The 20861-nt window shown below is 50.9% G+C and overlaps 1 protein-coding gene across 2 annotated transcripts in view; it reads left to right on the plus strand.

The window, feature by feature from the left end:
• Positions 1-5928: 5928 nt before the first annotated feature.
• The window catches only part of PLEKHO2 (pleckstrin homology domain containing O2), a 29315-nt gene continuing 14382 nt past the window's right edge, over positions 5929-20861 (plus strand). For both annotated transcript variants that reach the window (XM_049812628.1, XM_049812629.1), the window contains exons 1-3: positions 5929-6126; positions 11264-11416; positions 18033-18149. In XM_049812628.1, the coding sequence (XP_049668585.1) occupies positions 6118-6126; positions 11264-11416; positions 18033-18149 (279 nt within the window). In that variant the 5' untranslated portion in view covers positions 5929-6117. The remainder of the gene's footprint in view (positions 6127-11263; positions 11417-18032; positions 18150-20861) is intronic.

Here is a 20861-nt window from a genome sequence, read left to right on the forward strand (position 1 = left end):
GGCAGAAGTGAGAGGCAAGGCCAGGAAAGAGCATCCTGTGACCCCCAAAAAAGGTGAGCAGCGAGGATCAACCACCGAGATGCCTTTTTACATCCAATTTCAGGGAGCTGGTCTCATCAGCTTGCTCGGTGCACAGACCACAGCCACGGCCAGGTTTTTGCTTCATTTTTGCCCTTCTTTTTTTCTCCCCCCTCCCAAGTCAGCCCAAATCCTGCAGCATGCCTGCCAAAACCCACGTTCACAACCGAAATGGCGGCTCAGACTCTGCCACTGGGGTCCATGCCCTCCAACCAGGGGGCAAAAAAAGGCAGCATTGCTAGGACAAGACCATAAATCAGAATATTGATTTAAACATAAGTATTGATTTAACCCCTTCTGCTGCTTTGCTGTATTCCCCACGTGCTCATCCAAATGACAGAGAACATCATTTTAGACAAAGTCCATGGTCACTCTCTGTGCAAGTCATCGGTCCCCAAAACCCATGGGTTCCTGTGTGCTCAGGGACAGTTGGTGTGTCCCCAGCTGCTCCCCCACCAGCATACATAGAGGGCACCTGCCAGCCTCAGAGGTAGTGCTGGGCACAACTGGGAGCAGGATTTGGTCCTGGGAATCAGACAGGGTGGCAGGTAGGGGTGGCAGAATCAGGATGGCCCTGAGAGCAAAAGCGTGCCCAGCAACATCACCTTACCTGGGGTCATCAGTGCTGCCAGTGCCAGGTTACACTTCTCTGAGGGTTTGCTTCTCGCCATAGCAAACAAAATCAGGTTCTGAGGGTATTAACACTTTTTTTTTAAATATATATACATACATATACACATCTCCCAGCAGCTCCAGGAGGACCGCGCTGGCTGCATGCATTGCACAGAGGAAAGCTGGTGGCTGCAATGCACCCAGAGATGCTGCCTTACCTTAAACTCACCCAGAAAAATCCCTCCAGCACATCTGGGGCTGCAGCCTCTCCGTCTCGAAGAGGTGCACGCAGGGCAGAGGTGCTTTGGGGAGCTCTCCTGCCTAGACGGAGCAGGGAGCCAGAGGGAGATGAGGGCTGAGGCACAGGAAGCGATCTCCCCAAACCCAGCCCAGCTTGAAAGCCCGGCAAGAGCCAACATTAACAAACAGTCAGTGTGTTTATATCCCACCTTCCTGCTGAAGTAGCAAGGGGGGGGGGGGGGGGGAAGGGGGGTATTTTTGGCATATTTTTTCACTGCTGGAGACATCGGTGAAGGCCAGGAATGGCACAGAGCTGTCAGGAAAGCCCAGAGACGACTGTCCCAGGCATGGGATGATGCAGTCAGAGATGCAGGAAGCTGCTCTGAGCCCATTTACACAGGGATTGGGTTTAGCCTGCAGGACATGGGGCACGTCCCTGTGTTTGAAAACCCTGGGGATTAAAAGCAGCATGGACTAGGATAGCCCTTCCAAGCCACCTCCTATTCCAGCCCCGTGCCGCTCCCCTTCACCCCATGCAGCAATGGAGCAGAAGAGCTGCCCTGAGCCCTTGCCCACCAGGTGCTTCACCCCTTCCCACCCGTCCTGCCCGTGCAGTGACATGGCCATCACCTGGACACCAGCAGTGATGTTCCAGCATCATCAGGCACCTATTCCAGCCCACACGCGCTGCCTTTCAGCAGGGCTTACTGCTAACGGTGAGTTAAAACAGAAACGAAGAAGAAAGCACAAAGCAGCACTGCTCATTCCCCACTTGCCATCATGCCACAGAGCTTGGCCACATTACACCAATTCACTGCTGGTTTTAAGATACTTTAAACCAATTCCCCGCCCCCCCTTTTGCCCTAGCAAGCAACCTCCTCACCCAAGGTTTTGGTTCTTCTTTTGCCCCCTGTGAGCCCAGGCTGAAATCCCTGGTCTGTGGTGGCACATCCAGATGTCCTCTGCGGCAAGGACTTATTTTTCTTACGAGATCAGCAGGGAGAGCACATGAGTTCTTGCAAGCGCTCGCAGGCTGATGGCTTTGGCAGATAGCTGGGTCTTCTCTTTCAAGCATACGAGTAAAACAAAGAGCACAAGTGACAGGAAAGTCCAGGTTTGATTTGGGCAGAAGCTCGGACTGCTATCAGCCAAGAGGAAAACAGGTAAAACCAGGACCTCGGTAGGTCAGGAGCTACTGGCCAAACCCCAAACCAGGTGTGCTAATTTCAATGGTCCCACCACAGCAGGGAGTGTGGCTGGTAATACCATCTTTTCACAGGGCTCGTCTATAAAACACAAGAATTAAGCTCAGAAAGCAGGTGGGGACGTGAGGAGAGCCCTTCTTCCACACTAGCCCCATATCTGTGGTCTCCCATCCCCCCCAGCCTTTGCTGCTGTAATTCCCAGTGCATCACCTGAGGATGGGGACACCTGCACATTTCTTGTCTAGCACAGGTAGTTTAGAGGAATGCACTCCACCTGAGAAGTGGTTTATCCCCACAAACATGCTACAGCTGTGAGGAGAAGGTGCCATGGGCTCTACTTGGCATCAAGAGCCTGAATTCAGCCCTACCCTAGGGGAACCATTCAGACCCAGTGCTTTCTCTGGGCCTCTTTATTTTAGCCCCATCCGGACAGATTAAATTAAGAACATCCACATTAATTTGCTGTGCACATGAAGGGGCTGAGGATTCCTCCTCCAGCTGAGGGCAGGAGACCTGTGGCTTCCCCAAGCCCAGCACTGGCTCCCAGCCTTGCTGGCACGTCCACCTCCTCCTCCCCACCGCTGAGCAGATAACAGGGCAATTGCAATAATGAGCCTCTGCCCTTCCAGCCCTGCTCAGAGCATTTAACAAAGCCAGGCGCTAATGAACTCAGCTTCACGGCACCTCAGAGATGGGTTATTACCATTTCAGGTGGAGGGGAAACCCAGGTGGGAGCAGGTGGAGTGGCTGACCCTGGTCACGAGGTACCTCAGGCTGGATGCAGGAGCCGGAGCTCCCTGCCTGGAGCAGAGAAAGGATGGCAGGTAGACATAAGGGTGACCACAGCTCTCTCATGTGGTGCCTGTGGCTGGAGAGACAGGTTTGCCCACGTCTGGGAGGACAGGAGGGACTCTCCGCCCATCCCGGTCCCAAATCAGTCCCCAGCAGCTTTGAGGCAGCTGTGGCTCTGTGGCCGGAGCTCCTGACCCCAGCACCACCGTCCTCTCTGCATCCTGTCCCCCAAGTTTTACAAGACCCCAAACGAGGCCATGGAGGCGCAGAGCAGGAGGACTCATGGGTCCCCTTGCAAACAAGCTTCCTTGGTTTTGTGACTCACCAGCCCAACCTCCTCAGTGTCACTCATGGCTCCATTTCACTTTGCTGGAGCAGCATTGCACCACCCCTTAACAATGAAGAAGACAACGGTCTGGCAGCGTGTCCCACCCCAAAGGAACAGCCCGACCCCTCTCTCCACAGCATTTTTGGACCAGCCTCCATGTTCTCGTGCAATGAGCATCCTCTTGCAGACAACAGGTCCCATTGCAGTGGCTGCTCCTGTGTTCCTGCCGGCGGGGTCACAGTGGCTCTCTCCAGATCTGCCTGCAAGGGTGAGGATAGCTGATAAATCACAAGGATGCAGCCTCCGTGTCGCATGCTCTTACAACGCACACTTCCTCACATGCACGTTGACGGCATGCTAAAAATACTCTTCACTTTTTCACCAATTAAAATTTTCCAGGAGAGTCGTAACCACAGCCCACACCCTATCTGTAAAGCCAGAGGTTTCCCCTCACCTCCCCCAGCCCTGCCAGGAAAACAGAGAATACTGAACAATGTTTCTGGTACTTTGGGGTGGGTTTTTTTTTTGGTAATTTTAAAAGCCTGGCTAAAATATCACCTTTTTTCAATAGTTCATTTTGTGATGGCTGGCACCTTCTCGGAGCCAAACTCAGCACTGCCGCACCCTGCCTTGCTCTCACGCACCCACCAGAGAAGGCTGTAGGTGACCTGGGATGCTCCCACTCCCCACCCGAAGCCCCATTTTGATGGCTTGGAAAATTAAACAAAGAAAATATGTTTTAAAATCAGCTCCCACCTGGTGTTAGGCAGCAGAGAGCTAACCCTGCCTTGGCGACAGCTCTGAATGACAATGGCCAGCCACGATTTTCTGGTCAAATCTTTCAGAGGTGCCTGTTGTGCCAGGTAAAGGAGAAATCTGAAGGATGCTCACAACCCCCTGGCCACTGGCCAGGCCCCTCCGTGCCATCGCTGGTGCTCATAGCAGCATTTTCTTTGCCCAATTGGGCTCTCAGCCCCAGAGGAGGAGCAGGCGAGGCCACAGAAGATGTTTACACAACAAGAGGATCATCTCGATGAGACCGGAGCCTTTGCCAAACCCAGAGCTAAGCTGATACGAAGGAGATGCCATCAGCGTGTTTTTGCTAATTATTGCTAATCATTATTTGTGCGTAGTTGCTCGTAGGAGCTCTGGTCCTAGCTCAGCCCCTGCTGCTATTGCAGCCCTGTGCAAGTGGAACAAACAGGGGAGTCCTGCCCCAAAACCCTGCAGGAGAGAGGAGAGGGAGGGCGAGTGCGGTGCCTGGGCAATGCCCTGACCATGGCAGTGGGCATGACGCATCCCCCTGCCCCTGTGCTGTCCTCTCCCAACTCACACGAGTGACGGCCAGTTAGACCCCATCTGTCCTCCTTTCGCTTTTCAGAGTGCGTTTGGTACCTCAGCCTCTCTGTCAAAACCCAGATTCATCACAGCATGTCTATTAGCGGCTTCCTCCCCCCTCCCTGTGCGGGTTGTCTTTCTGCTGACATGGCAATCATTTCCCTGTCAACATGCCTTGACAGCACCAGGATTTCTCACTTCAAACCCTGGTGTGTCCCAGGGTCATTCCCAGCTCCTCCATTAACCCCTGGCCCTGCAGGATGGGGGTAGCCAGCCCTGATGGATGCTCTGGTATCTCTTCCACCTCTGGTTAGCAAAAGCTGTCTCCTGTTTTTCTTCCCAGCGCTTGCCATACCTATGCAGAAGAGCATTTAACCTGGAGGTAATGGGTGTCAAGACTTTTCTTCTCCTTTCTTCTTATCTTCTCTGCTGAGAACAATGGAAGCAAGGTTTGCAGAGGGAGGTAATGTCTTTTTTTAGACTGACTGAAATAATTAGAAGAAAAAACAGGCAGGCTGTTGGGTACATGAGCCCTCCAGCAGGCCTGAAATAGAAGCAGAAGTCTGCAAAGCTGAATACCAGTGGAGAACAATAGCTCCGAGCATGACTAGTTGCGTTAACCAGTTCTGCCACCAAAGACCATTCCCCGGCTGCTTCCCTTGGGCTAATGAACCGCATCACCCCTCTGCCAAAACCCGCCGTCCTGAGACTACCCCAGTGCCAGGAGCCGCCGCTGCGGCCGGCCGAGGGAGCCAGGCTGCCCCATGGACCTGAGCCCCCGGCATTGCTCCACATGGGCTTCACCATGCCCAGAGTGCCAAGATGGCATGCCTCACCTCTCTGCACCCTGTGCCCAGTCCTGCTGCTCCTGGGGCCCTACCTGACCCCAGCGGCAGGGACGCCGTCCCACCCTGGGCCCTGTCTGACCCCAGGGACCCTGCCTGGCCCTGGGGACCATCCGAGTCCAGGGACACTGTTCTGTGATGGAGGTCCAGCCTGATCCCTGGGGACCCTGCCTGACCCTGGGGATCTCTCCCACCCCGGGTACCCCGTCCCACCCCAGGGTCCATGCCCCACCCTGCAGCCACCGCCTGACCCCAGGGACCCTGTTCATCCCACGGACCCCCTCCCTTGGGCTCAGTCCCACCCCCGCCCCCCCTTTCCCTCAGACCCATCCCATCCCGGGGGGGTCCCAGGCCCAGGCCCGCGGCGGGTGGGGCCGGGGCCGGGGCCGGGGCCGGGGCCGGGCCAGGCGGGGGGGCCGGGGCTGGCGGCGGGGGCATCCCCGCCTCCTCGCTCGCAGCGCCGGAGCCGCCGGAAACCCGGCGTTGCTTCTGCTGCTGCTGCTGCTGCTCTCTCTCACCGAGAAGTTGGTGCGGAGGCGAGAGCCGCGGGGCCCGGCCCGGCTCGGCTCGGCTCGGCTCGGCCCGGCATGCCCGCCCGCCCGCCCGGAGCCGAGCGGTGCAGCGGGGCGCCGGCGGAGCCCCTGAGGGGGCGGTGAGGAGCGACCGGCCCCGGCCCGCCATGGAGCAAGTGAGTCCCACCGGGACGGGACGGGACGGGACCGGAGCGGACCGGAGCGGACCGGACCGGACGGGGAGAGGAGGGGAAGCCCCGGGACGGGGGCTGTACGGGACCCCCGGGGCGGGGCAGGAGCCCCTCGCTGCCGCTGCCGGCCGGGAACGGGGGCGGAGAACCGCACCGACCGCTTTGGGCTTTTTTTGGGTCTCCACCGGCGCTGGGACATCCCCGGCCCCGCTCCGCCCGGGTCCGGTAGCGGGAGGCGGCGGGGGCAGCACGGGGGTGGGGTGGGGGGCAGAAGTGGAGAGGCAGAGGATGGGGGTCTCTCCTCCCGAGCCGCCCCCCGTTGCCCTCCGCGCTCGCCCGGGTGCGTTGGAGCTGCCGGGCGGCGCTGGGACAGAGCATCCCCCCAGCTCTTCGGCTTTTAAACTTTCTGAGCGGCCGGGTGAGGCTGACGGGCAAACGTCGGAGCTGCCGGAGGACGAGTGCTGGCAGAGTCGGGCTTGTTCAAATGCCACGCTTGCTCAGGCCACCTTGTGCTGACTCTTGCCGGGGTGTTGTACTTCCGTACTGGAGCTGGGCCTGGGTCAGACCGCAAGCTTGGCCGTGTCCACATACCTAGCAGCCTTCCCCAAGCCTGTCCTCCTCCTCCGTCTCTGCCCGGGACAGGTTTAACTCGGAGAAGGGCAGCAGTGCTTTTCTTTCACGTGTAGGTTTTCACGTCTGTGAGATCACACCCCAATAATCCATCCCTGTGCAGATTGATTAAGATGCCACAGATTTATTAGCAAGTTAAACAGGTCGTTTTCTCTCCTCATCTGGCCGCGCAATTATTCCTGCTTCCTTTCCTTAAATGAGGTTTTGCTGCTCATGCACAAAGAAAGCAAGCTCCTGGTAGGGCGGACCGCCGGAGGACTTGTGATGCCGGTAGCTGTGGCTTGTCTCTCCCCACCCCCTTATTTCAGCTCCCAACATTTGGTGGCAAGAACGAGAGCTTTTTTTAAAACAGCGGGGAGATGGCAAAGCAGCCCAAGTTGGTAGCGACTGAAAGTTGTTATTATCCGCCGGCATCCATGAAATTAATCCACAGCAGAGAAACTGCTTCCAGCTGGCGGCCGCCGGCCAAAGGGGCTTCACACCCACCCTGGCATCGACTGACCGGCTCACCGGCCGCTCGTCGTTAACGATAAATGAATCCTCCAGTGATCCCTTGCGGGTGGGGGCGTCAGATGCAGTTCCCCAAGTTTCACGTGGATCTGAGCAGTTTATTTCCAGTAAGATGGTTTTGCTCCTGCGGGTCAGGAAGAAGTGGAAGTGCTGACAGCCGGGCTCAGAAGATAATGTGGAAAGGGAGAAAAAGAGCAGAGGTCTGGAGATGCAGGTTGTCTCCTGGGAGGTGTTCATCCGTGCCCTGCTAGAGAGGAGTATGCAATAAATGAGTCACTTGCTTTAAGTGAAGTTACTGTAATTGGGCAAGAGACTTCTGTGCACTATATGTAGTTTGTAAAAGCACCACCGCGATTCAGCTGTTGTGTTTTTTTTTTTTTTTTTTTTTGTGTTGGAAGACATGGAAAGTATGTGGGCTTGTGGGCCCTTAAAATACAGGGGCAGGGCAGGGGAGAAATAACTGTCTAATTGTTAAGTAAAACTCTGTCCTGTCCCCCTAATTTGGCATCTCTGCTGAGCTGTGAAATGTGTGTCTAAACCAGGCTGGAAGAGTGAAACTCAAGTTTCATTTCTAATGCCACTGTGATATAAATTGCGAAAATGACTCGTATGGATTTGTTCTGGGAGCGATGCCTTTGGCATGAGCCAGCAACGGGATAACTCGGTTCTTCCCTCATTTATGCTGGCTTGCTTGGCTGATGCCAGCGGGTTTCTTCTCATGGATTTACACCAGCATTAGGAATGAATCCAGGCCAAAAACATCCCGGAAAGCATATCTTAGTATTTCTTGCAAAAGGAGTACCCGCATAAAGCTGAATTAACAACAGCAACTCATCTCTTTGTGCTGTGCTCTGGTTTTAGTTGTGGAATCCCAAGCAGAGAGCGCAGGACGGACACGAAGCCCTGCTTTTGGTGCCCTGCCCTGGCTAACCTCCCCTTGCTGATTTGGTGCAGGGGTGGTGTAAAAATAATCTGCAAAAATGTCAGGTACCGTCTCCGAGACTTTTCTTGCTTTTGCAGGAACAAATGGTCAAGTTGCATCATCTAGTTTTTTACGCCCTTAACCTGCAGGCAAGGGATTACAGCAGCTGCACCCCCATCTTGCGATGTGCTGTGTGCGTGCGAGGGGGGAGCTGCTGACCCAGAGCCCGGGCAGCTCAGCAGCCGCTGGCACCCGCAGAGAGCAGGATCGCACCGGACACCCATCACATCTGTCTTGTATAGCGGGGGCACTGGAGGAGGCACCAGGCAGCTCAAGGTTCAGGTGACTCCTGCGCAGTGCGGTGCGGGGGACAGAGCCCTTTGCTCCTGGCTGCTGTCATGTGCTGAGACCAGCACTCTCCATCTCTTCTCACCTTCCCTCTCCTGGGCTGCTCAGCTGGGGCAGGCGACACGGATCCTCTCTGCGGATGCTCCCGGGTGCTGGCACAGCTGGGAAGTCCTGCCTGGTGTGGAGGGAACCCCATGCACGGCTCCCTCCAGGTGGGTGGCTCCAACCAGGGCTCCCAAGTGGCCTGGGGAGAGGGTGAGCTGCAAAGCCAGGGCAGGTGCCATCCCCAGGAGGCCGGAGAACTGCTGAGCCTGGGGGGGAGCAGGTAGCCGAGCAGGCAGCGTGGGCTGCCGGACCAGCTCTGCCCTAGCTTTGCAGCTCTGCCTTGCGCAGAAGGGCAGGCACGAGCCCCAACTCCAATGAAGACGGTTACTGGGGCAGGTTGTTTTTTCAGAGGTAGATGTTAAGTGCTGTGTCTTCACAGGGAGTACTTTTATTTTAAAACCAGAGGAGACAGGGTAGTTTTCACTCTGCAGAGCACCGGGAGAAGCCACGGATAGACCTATTTGCCATGTGATTTCAGATGGCCTTTCTGCCAGGTGGGGAAAAAGAACAGCAAAAATTCATCTGTAAAGCAAAAAAAACAACCTTAAGGAGTAGAAACATTTTGGCAGCTGTTGTTCTGGAGTCACTCGAATAAACTCTTCATGCAGCTACATCCATGCAAAACTGCTATGAGGGAGGTTAAAGTCCGTGCCTGATTATCTAAAAATGACATCAAAAGGGTGCTCAATCAGGAAACGAGCAGGTCTATATTTGTGCAGCAGTTGATGTTTGCTGAAGTCGCAGATCACAACTGAATACAACTTCCTGGCAACCTAAAAAGTCAAGTTAAAAAAAACCCCAGGCAGTACCCCTCGTTTCCCGGAAAACTTTTTGATGCTCTGTCATCCTGTATTGTGGCTGTTTCAAATGCGGCTCGGTACAATTGAAATAACTTCTACAAAGGGCACCAAGGATGTTACAGGTTTCCGCCTGATTTTCTTTTATTTGAGGTTTATTTGAGTTTCTTGCTCCCAGTCTGCACCTGAGCCTACCTGCAAAGCCAAGCCTCTTCCAGACCTTTGCAGGGATCAGAATAAATGTGGGTACATGGGGTATTTAATCTGTTTTTGTTCTTTTTTATGGGTGTGAGCTCCCTCTTTAGAGTAACAGCTCACCCTGATGGCAGCTGCTGTCCAAGGGCGTGTTCATTGGGAGTCTGGTGCATGAAAACAGATTTGTTAGCAAGGCTTTCCTCTGAATTTTTGGAGCTCATCTGTATGCACGCTCTCTGTCCTGGCCACGGGAGTGTCCAGCTCCAATTCCTTTCCATACACGTGGGATTTCCTCATGTTATGAAACATGATGTCTGAGCTCCAGTTTGTTTTGTTTGGGTTTTTTTTCCTATGAGAAAAGGTTTCATTCAGCAGCTAGCGAGGGCCGTTTGGGGATGGTTGGGGCTCTGCCTTTGTTGCGCGTCCTCTTTTTGTGCAAATGTGCTGGCTTTCTGCAGCAGGATTGCTGGTATTACAGACTGGGATGTGGAGGAAACTGAGTCTGGGGGGGACAGTGGGGTTCCTGGGAGGAGGCTGGAGGATTTGGGGTTGGCCTCTCCAAGTTGTTTGTGTAAGGGGATTTGGCTCAGCGAGGGATTCCCCTCGCCTTGCTCTCAGGAAAGAGGCTTACTGAGGGAGGGGTCCATGGGGTGTTGGGAGCAGCAGGGCACTCCAAGGGAGAGGAAACAGGGATCCTGGCTTTGCAAAGGCTCTTCCAGTGCACCAGAGAGGAGGAAAACTCTCATCTGTAACCAAGTCTGCTGGTGAAGGCAGTCAGCTAATAAGCTTGACTGCCCCCGCTCGCCATCTTAGGTTTCCTGTCTCCGTTTGATGAGAATATTGATATTGGATATTTCTGATGTTTTTTTCAAACAGGGACGTTATGCATCTCCTGGTTTTTCCCAGGCCTGGAAAGCCAGCAGCCTCCCAGTGCAGGATGCTGGGGTTCCCCATGCTGCTGTGGGTGGGCAAGAGCAGGCTGTGACAAACAGCAAGGACCTAAAGGCAGGACAAAAAAAACCCCCACCCACTCTTGGTGCTGCCTTCTCTTCGGGTCCTTCCCCCTGCCTACAAACCACACAGGAGCCTGCCGGGAACATTTTAGTGTGGATATGATGAAGTCCTGGCCCTCGTGCTGTGGATTTGCCCATGGGAGTTGGTTTGGGGGCGATGACCAAACATAGACACCTAGAAGAGAAGCTTGCAGAAGTGGCCAGGGGCTAAAATATGAGTGTTGCTACTGATGCCAGCAGGATCCGTCCCATTGGGACTCATCGGAAAGCATAAGGAGCAAAGCAGAGAGGAGGGTGCTTGTTTTCAAGGAGCACTTGGTGCACAAGTGAGCAGGGAGTACCTCCACAGAGAGGAGGAGGTGGACTTGCTGCCATTCCAGCAGTGTCCCTAGCGGTGGCCAGGGTCCATGCCCACTCCCCGGTCCTGTGGGAGCTGGTTGAGTTTTCCTCTGGAAGATGCCAGTCTTTTGCCTTGTGATGTGGTGGGGAGGGACCACGTTTGGTGGGTGCTGAGGTCTTCTCTGGGCAGGCTTTGTGACAACCTTCATTAAATGGATGGAAAGTGCTTTTGATGTAATTCCTTCTCCCTTCTGTCCTTGCAGGATACAAAGGAGGAGGTCTCAGAGAAACCAAAGTCTGCTCCAGCCGCAGAGAAATACGGCTGGATTAAGAAAAGCAGTGGGGGACTCCTGGGATTGTGGAAGGATCGTTACATCCAGCTACGGAAAACACAGCTCGTGGTCTATGAGGATGAGGTATGGTCACAGCTAATGGCCATGAATGAGGGGCAGGATCAGGCCCTTGGTGATGCACGTTCCTGTGTTTTTCACTATTTCCTCCAGCCCATGCCTTTCAAAAAGGCTTCTCCACTTATCTCCAGGAAGGGTAAATGCTATAAAGAAGAGACAGCAGCTGCATTTTAGAGTATATTATGTATTATAAATATTTTAGCCAGTAAATATTTTGACAGTGCCACTGCCAAAATAAAAAAAATGGGGGCAGGACATCCTGTGAGAAGGCGAACGGAGTAAAGCTTTGGGCGGAAGCAGGATATGTGCTATGCCTTTTTGGTGTTTAAAGGATAAAACTGGATTGTAGCAGGCTGACTTCCCACCTGCCGCTTGAGGGAATGGCAGGCAACCCTGCAGCTGTTTGGCACCCCTCAAGCAGCTCAAACTGTTGCTAGTCAGACTCTTCAGGGTTTTGTTTAGCCACTCATGGATGCAGGGTGAAATTGTGAGTGCTTGCTGTCCTCCTTAAGCAGGGACACAGTCTGGATTTGGCTCATCTTTTCCCTTTACTTGAGCCAGTACTGAGCAAAGGACCCCTGGGAGCCTTGTCCTGGACTTCCCTAGATAAATTGCATGCCTTAAGTTCATGGCCTCATTTAGAGCTGTTTCCAATGAAAGGAGAAATAAGAGCAGAGCCAAATCTGTCCTGCATCTTCATGCGAGAAGGATGAGAAGTACATGGCTGGTTCTGCCGGGCTGCAAAGGTGGCTCTTGCCTGAGTCAGGCCCTCGGTTCCTGGGCTGGAGGGGGCTTCTGCAAGAGCAGAGTTTGCCCCAAAAGTTAGAAATTTTGGTGCAGAGGACAAGCTACAACCAAGAGAGGTTTGAGATTAGGGGGTGGGTAAGTCGTAAGCCCTGCTGGTATATGGTGGCTAGAAGTTCATGTGTGCACCAGGGTGGAGGAGGGTTTCTCATCGCCTGGTCTGCACGAGGACCACGTGCTTGTGCGGTGTCTGACAGAAGGGGATCTGGGTCATTTGTGGGCATCAGGATGACATAAAACCAAAATCATGTAAAGCCTCTGTGCAGCCTATCAAGGGAAGAATGGGGAAATGTTTCAGCAGCTGCATTGCTGCAATGGTTTCAGGAACAACAGGACTGACAAATGAGTTTGGTTCTCTTTTTTTTTTAAAAACATACTATTGCCTAATAAAGAAGTTTTGTTATAAACGGTTTAGGTTAAAGGGTATTACCTCCTCCCGTATGCTGAAACCTCCTGCTCTTCCTGAATCCCAAAGCTTTTTGGAGGCATTTGTTCTTTGTTTTGAAATGTCATGAAGAGTGCAAGAGTAATGAAAGGAGAAGTCAATGTCAGGTGATGAGCCTCTTGGAAGGCAGGCAAAGTGGTGGGGCTTTCTCTTAGGCAGAGAGATGCAGCCTGGTCCCGCAAATGGCTGACTCCTGCAGATTGCTTCCCAGTGCCCTGGACACCTGTTGACTCCAGCTGAAGCTTCAGGAGCTCACAGATTCAAAATCTATAAATGTGACGTAGGTTTTTTTAAAGGGCATGCCTTTAAAAACAAGATATATGGAGGCTCTCATTACCACAAGGGAAAAGGAGGCTTTTAAAGTGAGATTAATATTCACAGATGTTCAGAAGAAGGAAAAGTCCCAATCATTTAAAGGGTTATTTTATTATCTCAACAAGGAAAATGGCATTTGTAACAACCAGGCATAACGTTTTCTGGTAGCTTGCGGATTGAGGTAACATCCTGTAATAAATTGCATCTGTAAGCTACAGTAGCTACAAGGTCCTATTATTGTAAATAAGGGATCATGTTAATATCTATAGGCTATTAAACTGGCTTACAGTGAAGTCAAATATCTTAGGAGAGGAAATTGCTACAAAATTATCTGGTAGCACAATAGGATAGCATGTGATTGTGCAGACTTACTACAGAGGAACTAAAGGAAATGGCAATTTTCTGCACTCAGGAGGGGTCCTGTTGCCACAGAATTGAGGCAGTTCATGTTTATTACTGTATTTATCTTCCTTTAACGTGAGTTAGGGCAGTGTTGCTGTCTCCATCTTACAATTGGAGAACTGAGTTTTTGAGATGAGAAGGGCCTTGCCCAATGTCAAAGGAGAGTCTGTGGTGCAGCGTGCTATGGTGGCTTTTATTTCTGGAGCTCCAGCTGCCGTTTTCCCCACTGTACCTTCTCCACATACCTGCCCTGCTTTGTGTGACCCTGGAGACAGACACAGCATCCCAGAAGATCCACAAGCTGAGGCATTTTAAAATGAGATTGTTCAGTGCTTGCTGAATTGGGGCCCTAGAAAAAGAAAGGAGATAAAGCTTCAGGTAACAGAAATACAAGCATCTTTCCGTATGTATCCTAAGTTAGACCTAAATGGGTTAAATGGGAGGGAGGTTGGCTTCCATGTGGGAGGGCAGGTTTAGACGCTGAGTATTTCAACTGGCCTAAGCCCATCAGATTTCCAGGAACTGAGCTAGTTGTGCTTTTATCGTCCCTCCTGTGTTGCAGCCCTTCACGAAGAGGTGCTAATATTGCCTTTAGCAGTTGTTTCATATGCAGGCACACTTGCTTATGCAATTGCATGAGGTGGGCTGCACTTGTTGCTGAGGTTTGTGTGTGCAAAATAAGAGCGGAGGTGATGGCCAACACAAGATGCAGGCAATAATTTTGTACCGTGTCATCGGAAAGTACAGTCTGAGCACAACGCAAATACTGTATTTATCATCATCAATAGCAATCTCCTGGAAAGTGCTCCCAACCTGCCCACGGAGTGTGTTTCCCATATTGCGTCTGTTAGTCAGGCTTTTGGTTTGGTTTAAAGCGGAGCTACCTCCTGAAGACAAATTGCAAATGGTATTGTATTACCTGGAGCAGATGGGGGGTGAAAGTCATCCCACCGGGCTTCAGGTTTCTTTCAGCGGATGTGAAATGAAGGGAGATGGATTTCTTGTTATCTGCTGTGCCTCCATCTACAGGACCCCACAGCTGTACCCTCATGTAAACTAAGAACCAAGCGGTCACGTTGTTTCCTAATGGGTTTTCTTGTTTTCTTGTCTCTGCATATTCTTGCCAGGATAAAAATTAAGCCTTGCAAAACTACAGAGGGCATCTGAAGAACAGGCAATCCTATGCAGAGAGACTACACAGATCAGTATCATCACTCCATGGATTAGAGAGCATCAGGCTTGGGTTTGGTTTTTTTTTTCCCTAAACAGTGCAGCTAGTGGTTAGAGTTGGTTTTTTGTTGTTTTGGGGTTTTCTTAAGTGTATTATTTGACAGGGAAAAAATAATAGACAAAGGGTCTTCTAGAGACCAGAGGATCCACTCAGCATTTAGCAGTGGTGCAGTTAACATCTGGATTTTGCCCTTGGTAAAGTGATAGCAATGTATACTCAAAAGTGATTTATTAAAATGCTTTGAGATCCTCAGATGGAGAAGTAAATTATTATTTCAGGCAGTGTAGACATTGTACGCTGAATGGAGGGGCACAGCCCATGAATGTGTGTCAGTGCAGAGGTCTTTGCTGGAAATTATACCTTCATATAAATAAAAATTTCAGTGGGTCTTTTTCCCCCTTTGTATCAACTTTTTGTTAAGGAAATTGTTTGCCAAGTGTGATTCTTTGGTTAAGCGCGTGCATTACTATGCTTAGGTGTTCAGTAGTTTTCTTCTTAAGGGCCAAGCTTTCAGACGCATACATGTTTAAGTTGCAGCATCTGCTCCGTGAATAGCTAATGGAATTGGTTTTCTGCATTAAATCATGAATGTAGGGGTTTCTGTACCAGAATTTTAAATGTCTTATTGATTGTCCTGTACAGCAAGCACAAAAGCAATTTAAAAAACAAGCCCTAAAATCTGTAGAGGAAAAGAGAAAGGTGGCATGAAGAGAATTCCGTGCCTTGATCGGCAGCAAATGCAGGGCCGTGGGACAGCCCTGCGAGCTGTGTGCTGCCAGGCGGTGTGACCAATGTGTGCGGACTCAACCTTTGTGTCTCAGGATGATGTAAAAGGATTGCTTTAACTTCCTTGGGACACTAGAGACCAAATGAGGTGGTAGCTTGTCCAGAACGTGTGTCTGAGATCCGTGTATGAGGGCAGGACTCTGGAAGTGACCCTGTCTCTGCGTGATGCTGAGTATCCTCCAGGTCCCAGGAGGTTGAAGGGACCTGGAGACCTGCGGCAGGGTCAGGTCTTCTGGTCTTTATCTTAGTGGTGCAGGGCAAACATAAAGGATCTCTTTGTGACCCAGGCAGGCTCACAGAGATGAGATGGCTGCGTGCAAAGGGTAAAAAAGAGAAAAAAGCCCCATTCTGGCACTCCCTGAACTCAGATGCTTTTCCTTTGCTCTCAGACATGAAGTTTTCTTATTTCTGTGGCTGCTTTCTTCCCTGCCTTCCCTGAAGACGATAACTTTCTTGAGAAGTTCAGTTCTCTGAGATGAAGGAGCCATAGCTTGCACAGTCAAGCCAGTGCCCCAGGGTCCAGCACATCCCTGTCCTTTCTGCCCTTGTTCCCTGGCCAGGCCATAGTCCCCAGAGCCTCCCCAGGGAGGAGAGGGGCAGCTGGAAGGCAAGAAGCCATGTCATGGCAAAACCACAGCTCTCCACCCTGCCGAGTCCTTCTTGTCCCCCAGCTCGGTGCTCGGCTGTTCTTAAGAAGCAGAGGACAGCTTGCACGGGATCAAAGGGAAGGTTCCCCTCCAAGGGGCAGGAAGGATGGCGTGGACAAGGAGGGTGACACGGAGCCACTGGGCTATGCTGGGGACAGAGCTGCTCTCGACAGTGGGGAGGGTGGACAGGAGTCTTCGTGCTGGTCTCCAGTCGGAGCGCTGCCAAGCTGCCTACATCCTGAGCCCAGCAAACTTCCACGTCGGAGCTGGTAACCACACCGGCCGTGCAGCAGTGCTGTGATGTGGGCGGTTGTCCACCAAAGGCCAGGATGAGATCACCCATCCCTGAGGCATGTATTCCTGACCTCACCCTTCTCTGTCATTTGTTGGCCGCTGAGGGGTTATTATTTCCATCCCTGTCCTTTCGCAGTGACATTGCGATACCAGGATTGCAGCAGGAGCCTTGTGCCTTCAAAGGGCTCCGTAACATCAGCAGGATTTTATCTGCTAGGTTTTAGGTTTGGGCAGGATTTATCTCCTCCTCCTAGTATACATTTTCGCAGTTCTCTGGTCACGTTCACCCATTCAGTGTTAAATGAAATAAACAGTAATGTCATTAAAATAATAAACCTAAATTAGATCCACACATCCCTTGGTGGCTCAGAACTTGCTCTGTGTATCGGCATGGGTTCTGCCAGGCCTCCATCCCCAGATAGGAGGGTTAAAAAAACCTAAACACAGCCTCAGCTCTGCACAGCAACTTAAATGTCAAGTGGTAAAGGGAGGAAATTCTCTGCAGCCCACTTCCCTCTGAACTCTCCATTCCCTGCCTCCAGCCACGCAGCAGCTTCCTGGCTACGACACGTTTCCTCATCCCACACTCCCTCTCCGCTCAGGAATTGCTAAATACAAACTCATACGGGTATGAGGAGCTGCCTTGGGGATGGTCATGGCCAGCGGTTTTAATTCAGGATGGTAACAGAGAGGTTCATGAGGCGTGCTGACCGTAGCTCTGCGATTCTCACTGCTTATTTGTGTAATGCTTAGCAAAAGGGAGCTTTGGTCTCTTCTGGGCTACTGAGACATGAAGAATATTATCCGCCTGGTGTTATGCTGCAATTCCTATTAGGGATGGTGCTCCGCAGCTGAACTGAGCCACGCAGCACGTGTGGAATTTTAGTTATGTTACTGTGAGAAATGAGCCAAGATCGTGGCCGGCAGTCATCAGTGGAGATACACAGAGACTCTCCCCACCGAGAGTCTGGCCCTGACAGTTTTGCTGGCTGTATGGGACCATATTTCCAATCCTAAGCATTTTGACAGCTCAGAGCGTGGCTGCAAGAGGAGCACGTCCCAGTCGCACGTGGCTCCCACCGACCTTGCTGAGGCTCAGCACAGTGGCAGGGCTGGCCTCTTATCTCCTCTCTGCCTTGGGTTTCTGGGGGCTGCTGGGACCGTTGTCATGCTTGCGTTGTCTTCCCCGTGAAAAAGCAGAATAACTCCCACATTCATTGTGGGTCGGAGGTAATGTCACCAAGCTACAGCGAAGCATGGGGAACGCTCTGAGATGATGCCAGGAAGGTTTATAAAAGTGCATCATGTTATTCCTCCTTCCTGTGCCAGGACTGACAGCACATTCTCAGCCTGTGGCTGGGACCCGACGATGGGCAAAGACCTTCCCACCTTGTTTCTGGCTGCAGATCCCTGGATGAGGCCAAGAGAGATGGCAGAAGCTGGTGTTACTGTCCACAACATGTTATTTGCTCAGCCGCTGTGGACCACTAGCCACAAATTGGCCTGTAGCGTAAAGACTAGGGTGGTTTTTTAGTGAGATGGCAGCCTGATTTATAGGGGCTTGCTGTCTGCATGCAGGTTATTTTTAAGGCAGGAGAGCTTTTAGACAGATGCAAGGGGAAGACATGCAGAGTTTGATGGTATATGATTGATTTCAGTGCTTTCTATTCATAATAATGTTTCATTCCCTCTCTGCAGGATGAACAGAAGTGCATAGAAACAGTGGAACTGGAGAGTTATGACAAGTGCCAGGAACTGCGTGCGCTACTAAAAAAGAAAAACCGTTTCATTTTAATCCGCTCCCCGGGTAAGAAGGTAGGATTGCCTTTCTCATCACCCTCAAGTCTGCTAACTCCAGAATGAGTTCCCAGGCAGCTGTGCCCAGAGCAGATGAAAGGCTCTGAGATTTAGCTCTTTGGCAGCTGGGAGAAATGACCTATAGCTGTGAATGGTCTACAGTGTGTAAGGAGGAACACTACTTGTAGACTTTCTTCTTGCCAGGGGAAAAGGGTCTTCCTGCAACTCAACTTTTTCCTCTTGATATTTTTCCTGCCTTATCATTTTCTTTCTTCCAGTACTCCCTGAGCAGTGGAGAATGACCATTCCCTGTGGATTCCCCCATGTGCTCTGGGCGAGGAAGTGTCCCTGTCCCAGCTGTACATGCTGCAGCTTTGCCCAAGTTCCAGTGAAATCAATGATCCCAATCCATGTACTGAGACAGTTGCTGGAGGTGGAACCGTTGATCTGAGAAACTCCAGTGCAAAGTTACTTGCAGCCAAACAGTTCCTAGGAGCAAAGATTTAATTTGCAGAATTCATGAAACTCTACATCTTTAGCTTCCTGCTTAGATCCAGAACCTAACAACCAGGCTGGTGTTGCAAAGAAGCTATACATCCATCTGAGCACTGACTGTATGCTTGCCTTACTTCCTATGTAGGTTCATCATCACTAGACATCTTTGGAAGTTCTTAGCTCCTACTTACATGCTACCCATTTCAGCATCTTTATGGGCTGGGATGCTTCTGTTGCTTTGAGGCATGACACTTTGACTTACTTCTAATTTCAATGTGATTTTATTGGCCTAAGAGGTCTTACTAAATCTTCCCATGCAAATCTGAGAGGGACAGAACATATTTATTTCCATAAGAATGTGAACAGGCAAAAATACCAACTTGCCTGCATTCCCCCATCTCCATTTTGTTTAAATAAATGGAGATTGTTTAGGCCTTGTTGTCATTGTTGCTTATTCTTTCACTCCAGTCACTTAGTGTTTATTCGTATAAGACTCCAGCTGAGTTCAGAGCATCATTGTGCTAAACTTCATTCAAAACAACAAAACAAGGATTGTCCTTCCCCAAAACACTCACATGGACCAGGGTGGGGGTGGAGAGTGAAGGTGAATGATATTTGTTTTGCAAGTAGGCGCAGTCTGCATTGGAGAGAAAAGTGATGTTAAACACCATGCACCAAAGTGATGATAGCCTGGAAATTTGCACCCTGGGCTAATGAGCTCCTGCCCCACACCAGATTCTGGAGCAATGAGTTTCCCCAGTCAAAGTGGAGGTTTAGTGTTTGCTTTGTAACTTGATTAATCAGAAATAATGTCAATTTTAGATCAAAAGTGGTTAATCCTGGCAGGCTTGGTGTGTTTTCTAGAGGGTGGCTCAATAACTACAAGTGGACACCTATTCCCAGGGAGGCGAATAAAAGCCTTAGTGCTCAGAGATGGGTGGCACAGTAGGAATTATTATCATCTGTAAGTAAGTTACTTAGAAGTGTGTAATAGCTGCAGATGTCTCTGCATTGCAGCATGAATCAACACAGGGTGTGAGACCTGTTCCTAAACCTTTCATTTCTTGCTAGGAGAAAGATATGCCCAAACTGTGTCCCAGAAGGGTAACTTCATCCTTTTGGCATGCTGGCAAGTTTACAGCTCCCCTGTTTTTCATGCCACTGATTAAATGGAGACCTAGATAGAGGCTACTTTTTATAAGGCTCTTTTGGTGAAAGGAGAGGCTTTTATAAATGAGAAATTCCCTGTTTGTAGCTCCCCTCCCACCCTCCTTTTGGCTGGGAATCTGGTGAGGGTGTTGACACACAACATACTTTGGCAGATGTTAGAACAGGCTTCAATTAGGAGGCCAATATACACAACTGTCCTTCTTCTGTTTTGCAATTGCAGCTGTGGCGATATATATCAGCTAAACATTTTCCATTTGGGAGGCTTGCTGCCATCCACAGTTCAAAATCACCCTGTGAGCTGCCTTACCAAGCCTTGCCAGATCTTGCTAGGGTTTTTTTGCCCCCTCTCCTGAGCACAATGCTGAGGAATGCAGAAAGCCAGTGAGTTTGTGGGACTAATGAACAAGCTAGGAAAGGCCATTTCTGTTTCAGTGCGCAAATAGGAGTTTCCCTGTTGAAAACAGGGAGCCCAGTTTAGCTGTAGGGTGATCCTGGTTTAAATCTTGGATGGGATATTCTTGAAGAGCAGAGAGCATGAATCAGTCAGTTAAAACTAATCTGCAACTAGAGTTGCACCCAAATAACTAAGTTGCCTTGCTAAAAACACTGGTCTTTGATGGATGTAGCCCAGATTCTGCTTGCCCTGTTCACAAGGATGACATTTTTGTTAAGCTGTGACAATATGAGCATGTCACATGCCTGCACTGGTGTGGAGCTGAAACGAAGTGCTGCTGGAAGTGTGCAAAAGACCCCTTCTGCTTAGAAATCTCAAATGCTTCATTCCACCTGCAGCAATTAAATGAAAACGGTTGGAAGCAGAGAGCTGAGCATGTAAGAAAGGGCAGCAGACTTTGCCCAGAGACTTTAAAACATACTTACGATGCAAAAAGCAGTGTAAATGATGCTTGGTGTAAACTGCCTAGAGACTACAGAGATTGGCACAAGTCTGGTATTCAGTGGGTCTGAAAGCCTTCAGCTGCAGAGAAGTCTTAAGAATGGGAAGAAAGAGGGTGGTAGTAAGGGAAAGAGGCCATGAGCAAGCACTGCAGCTCCCCACACGTCCTT

Source organism: Accipiter gentilis, chromosome 10 (genome assembly GCF_929443795.1).
Source record: "Accipiter gentilis chromosome 10, bAccGen1.1, whole genome shotgun sequence".
Taxonomy (NCBI): Eukaryota; Metazoa; Chordata; class Aves; order Accipitriformes; family Accipitridae; genus Astur; species Astur gentilis.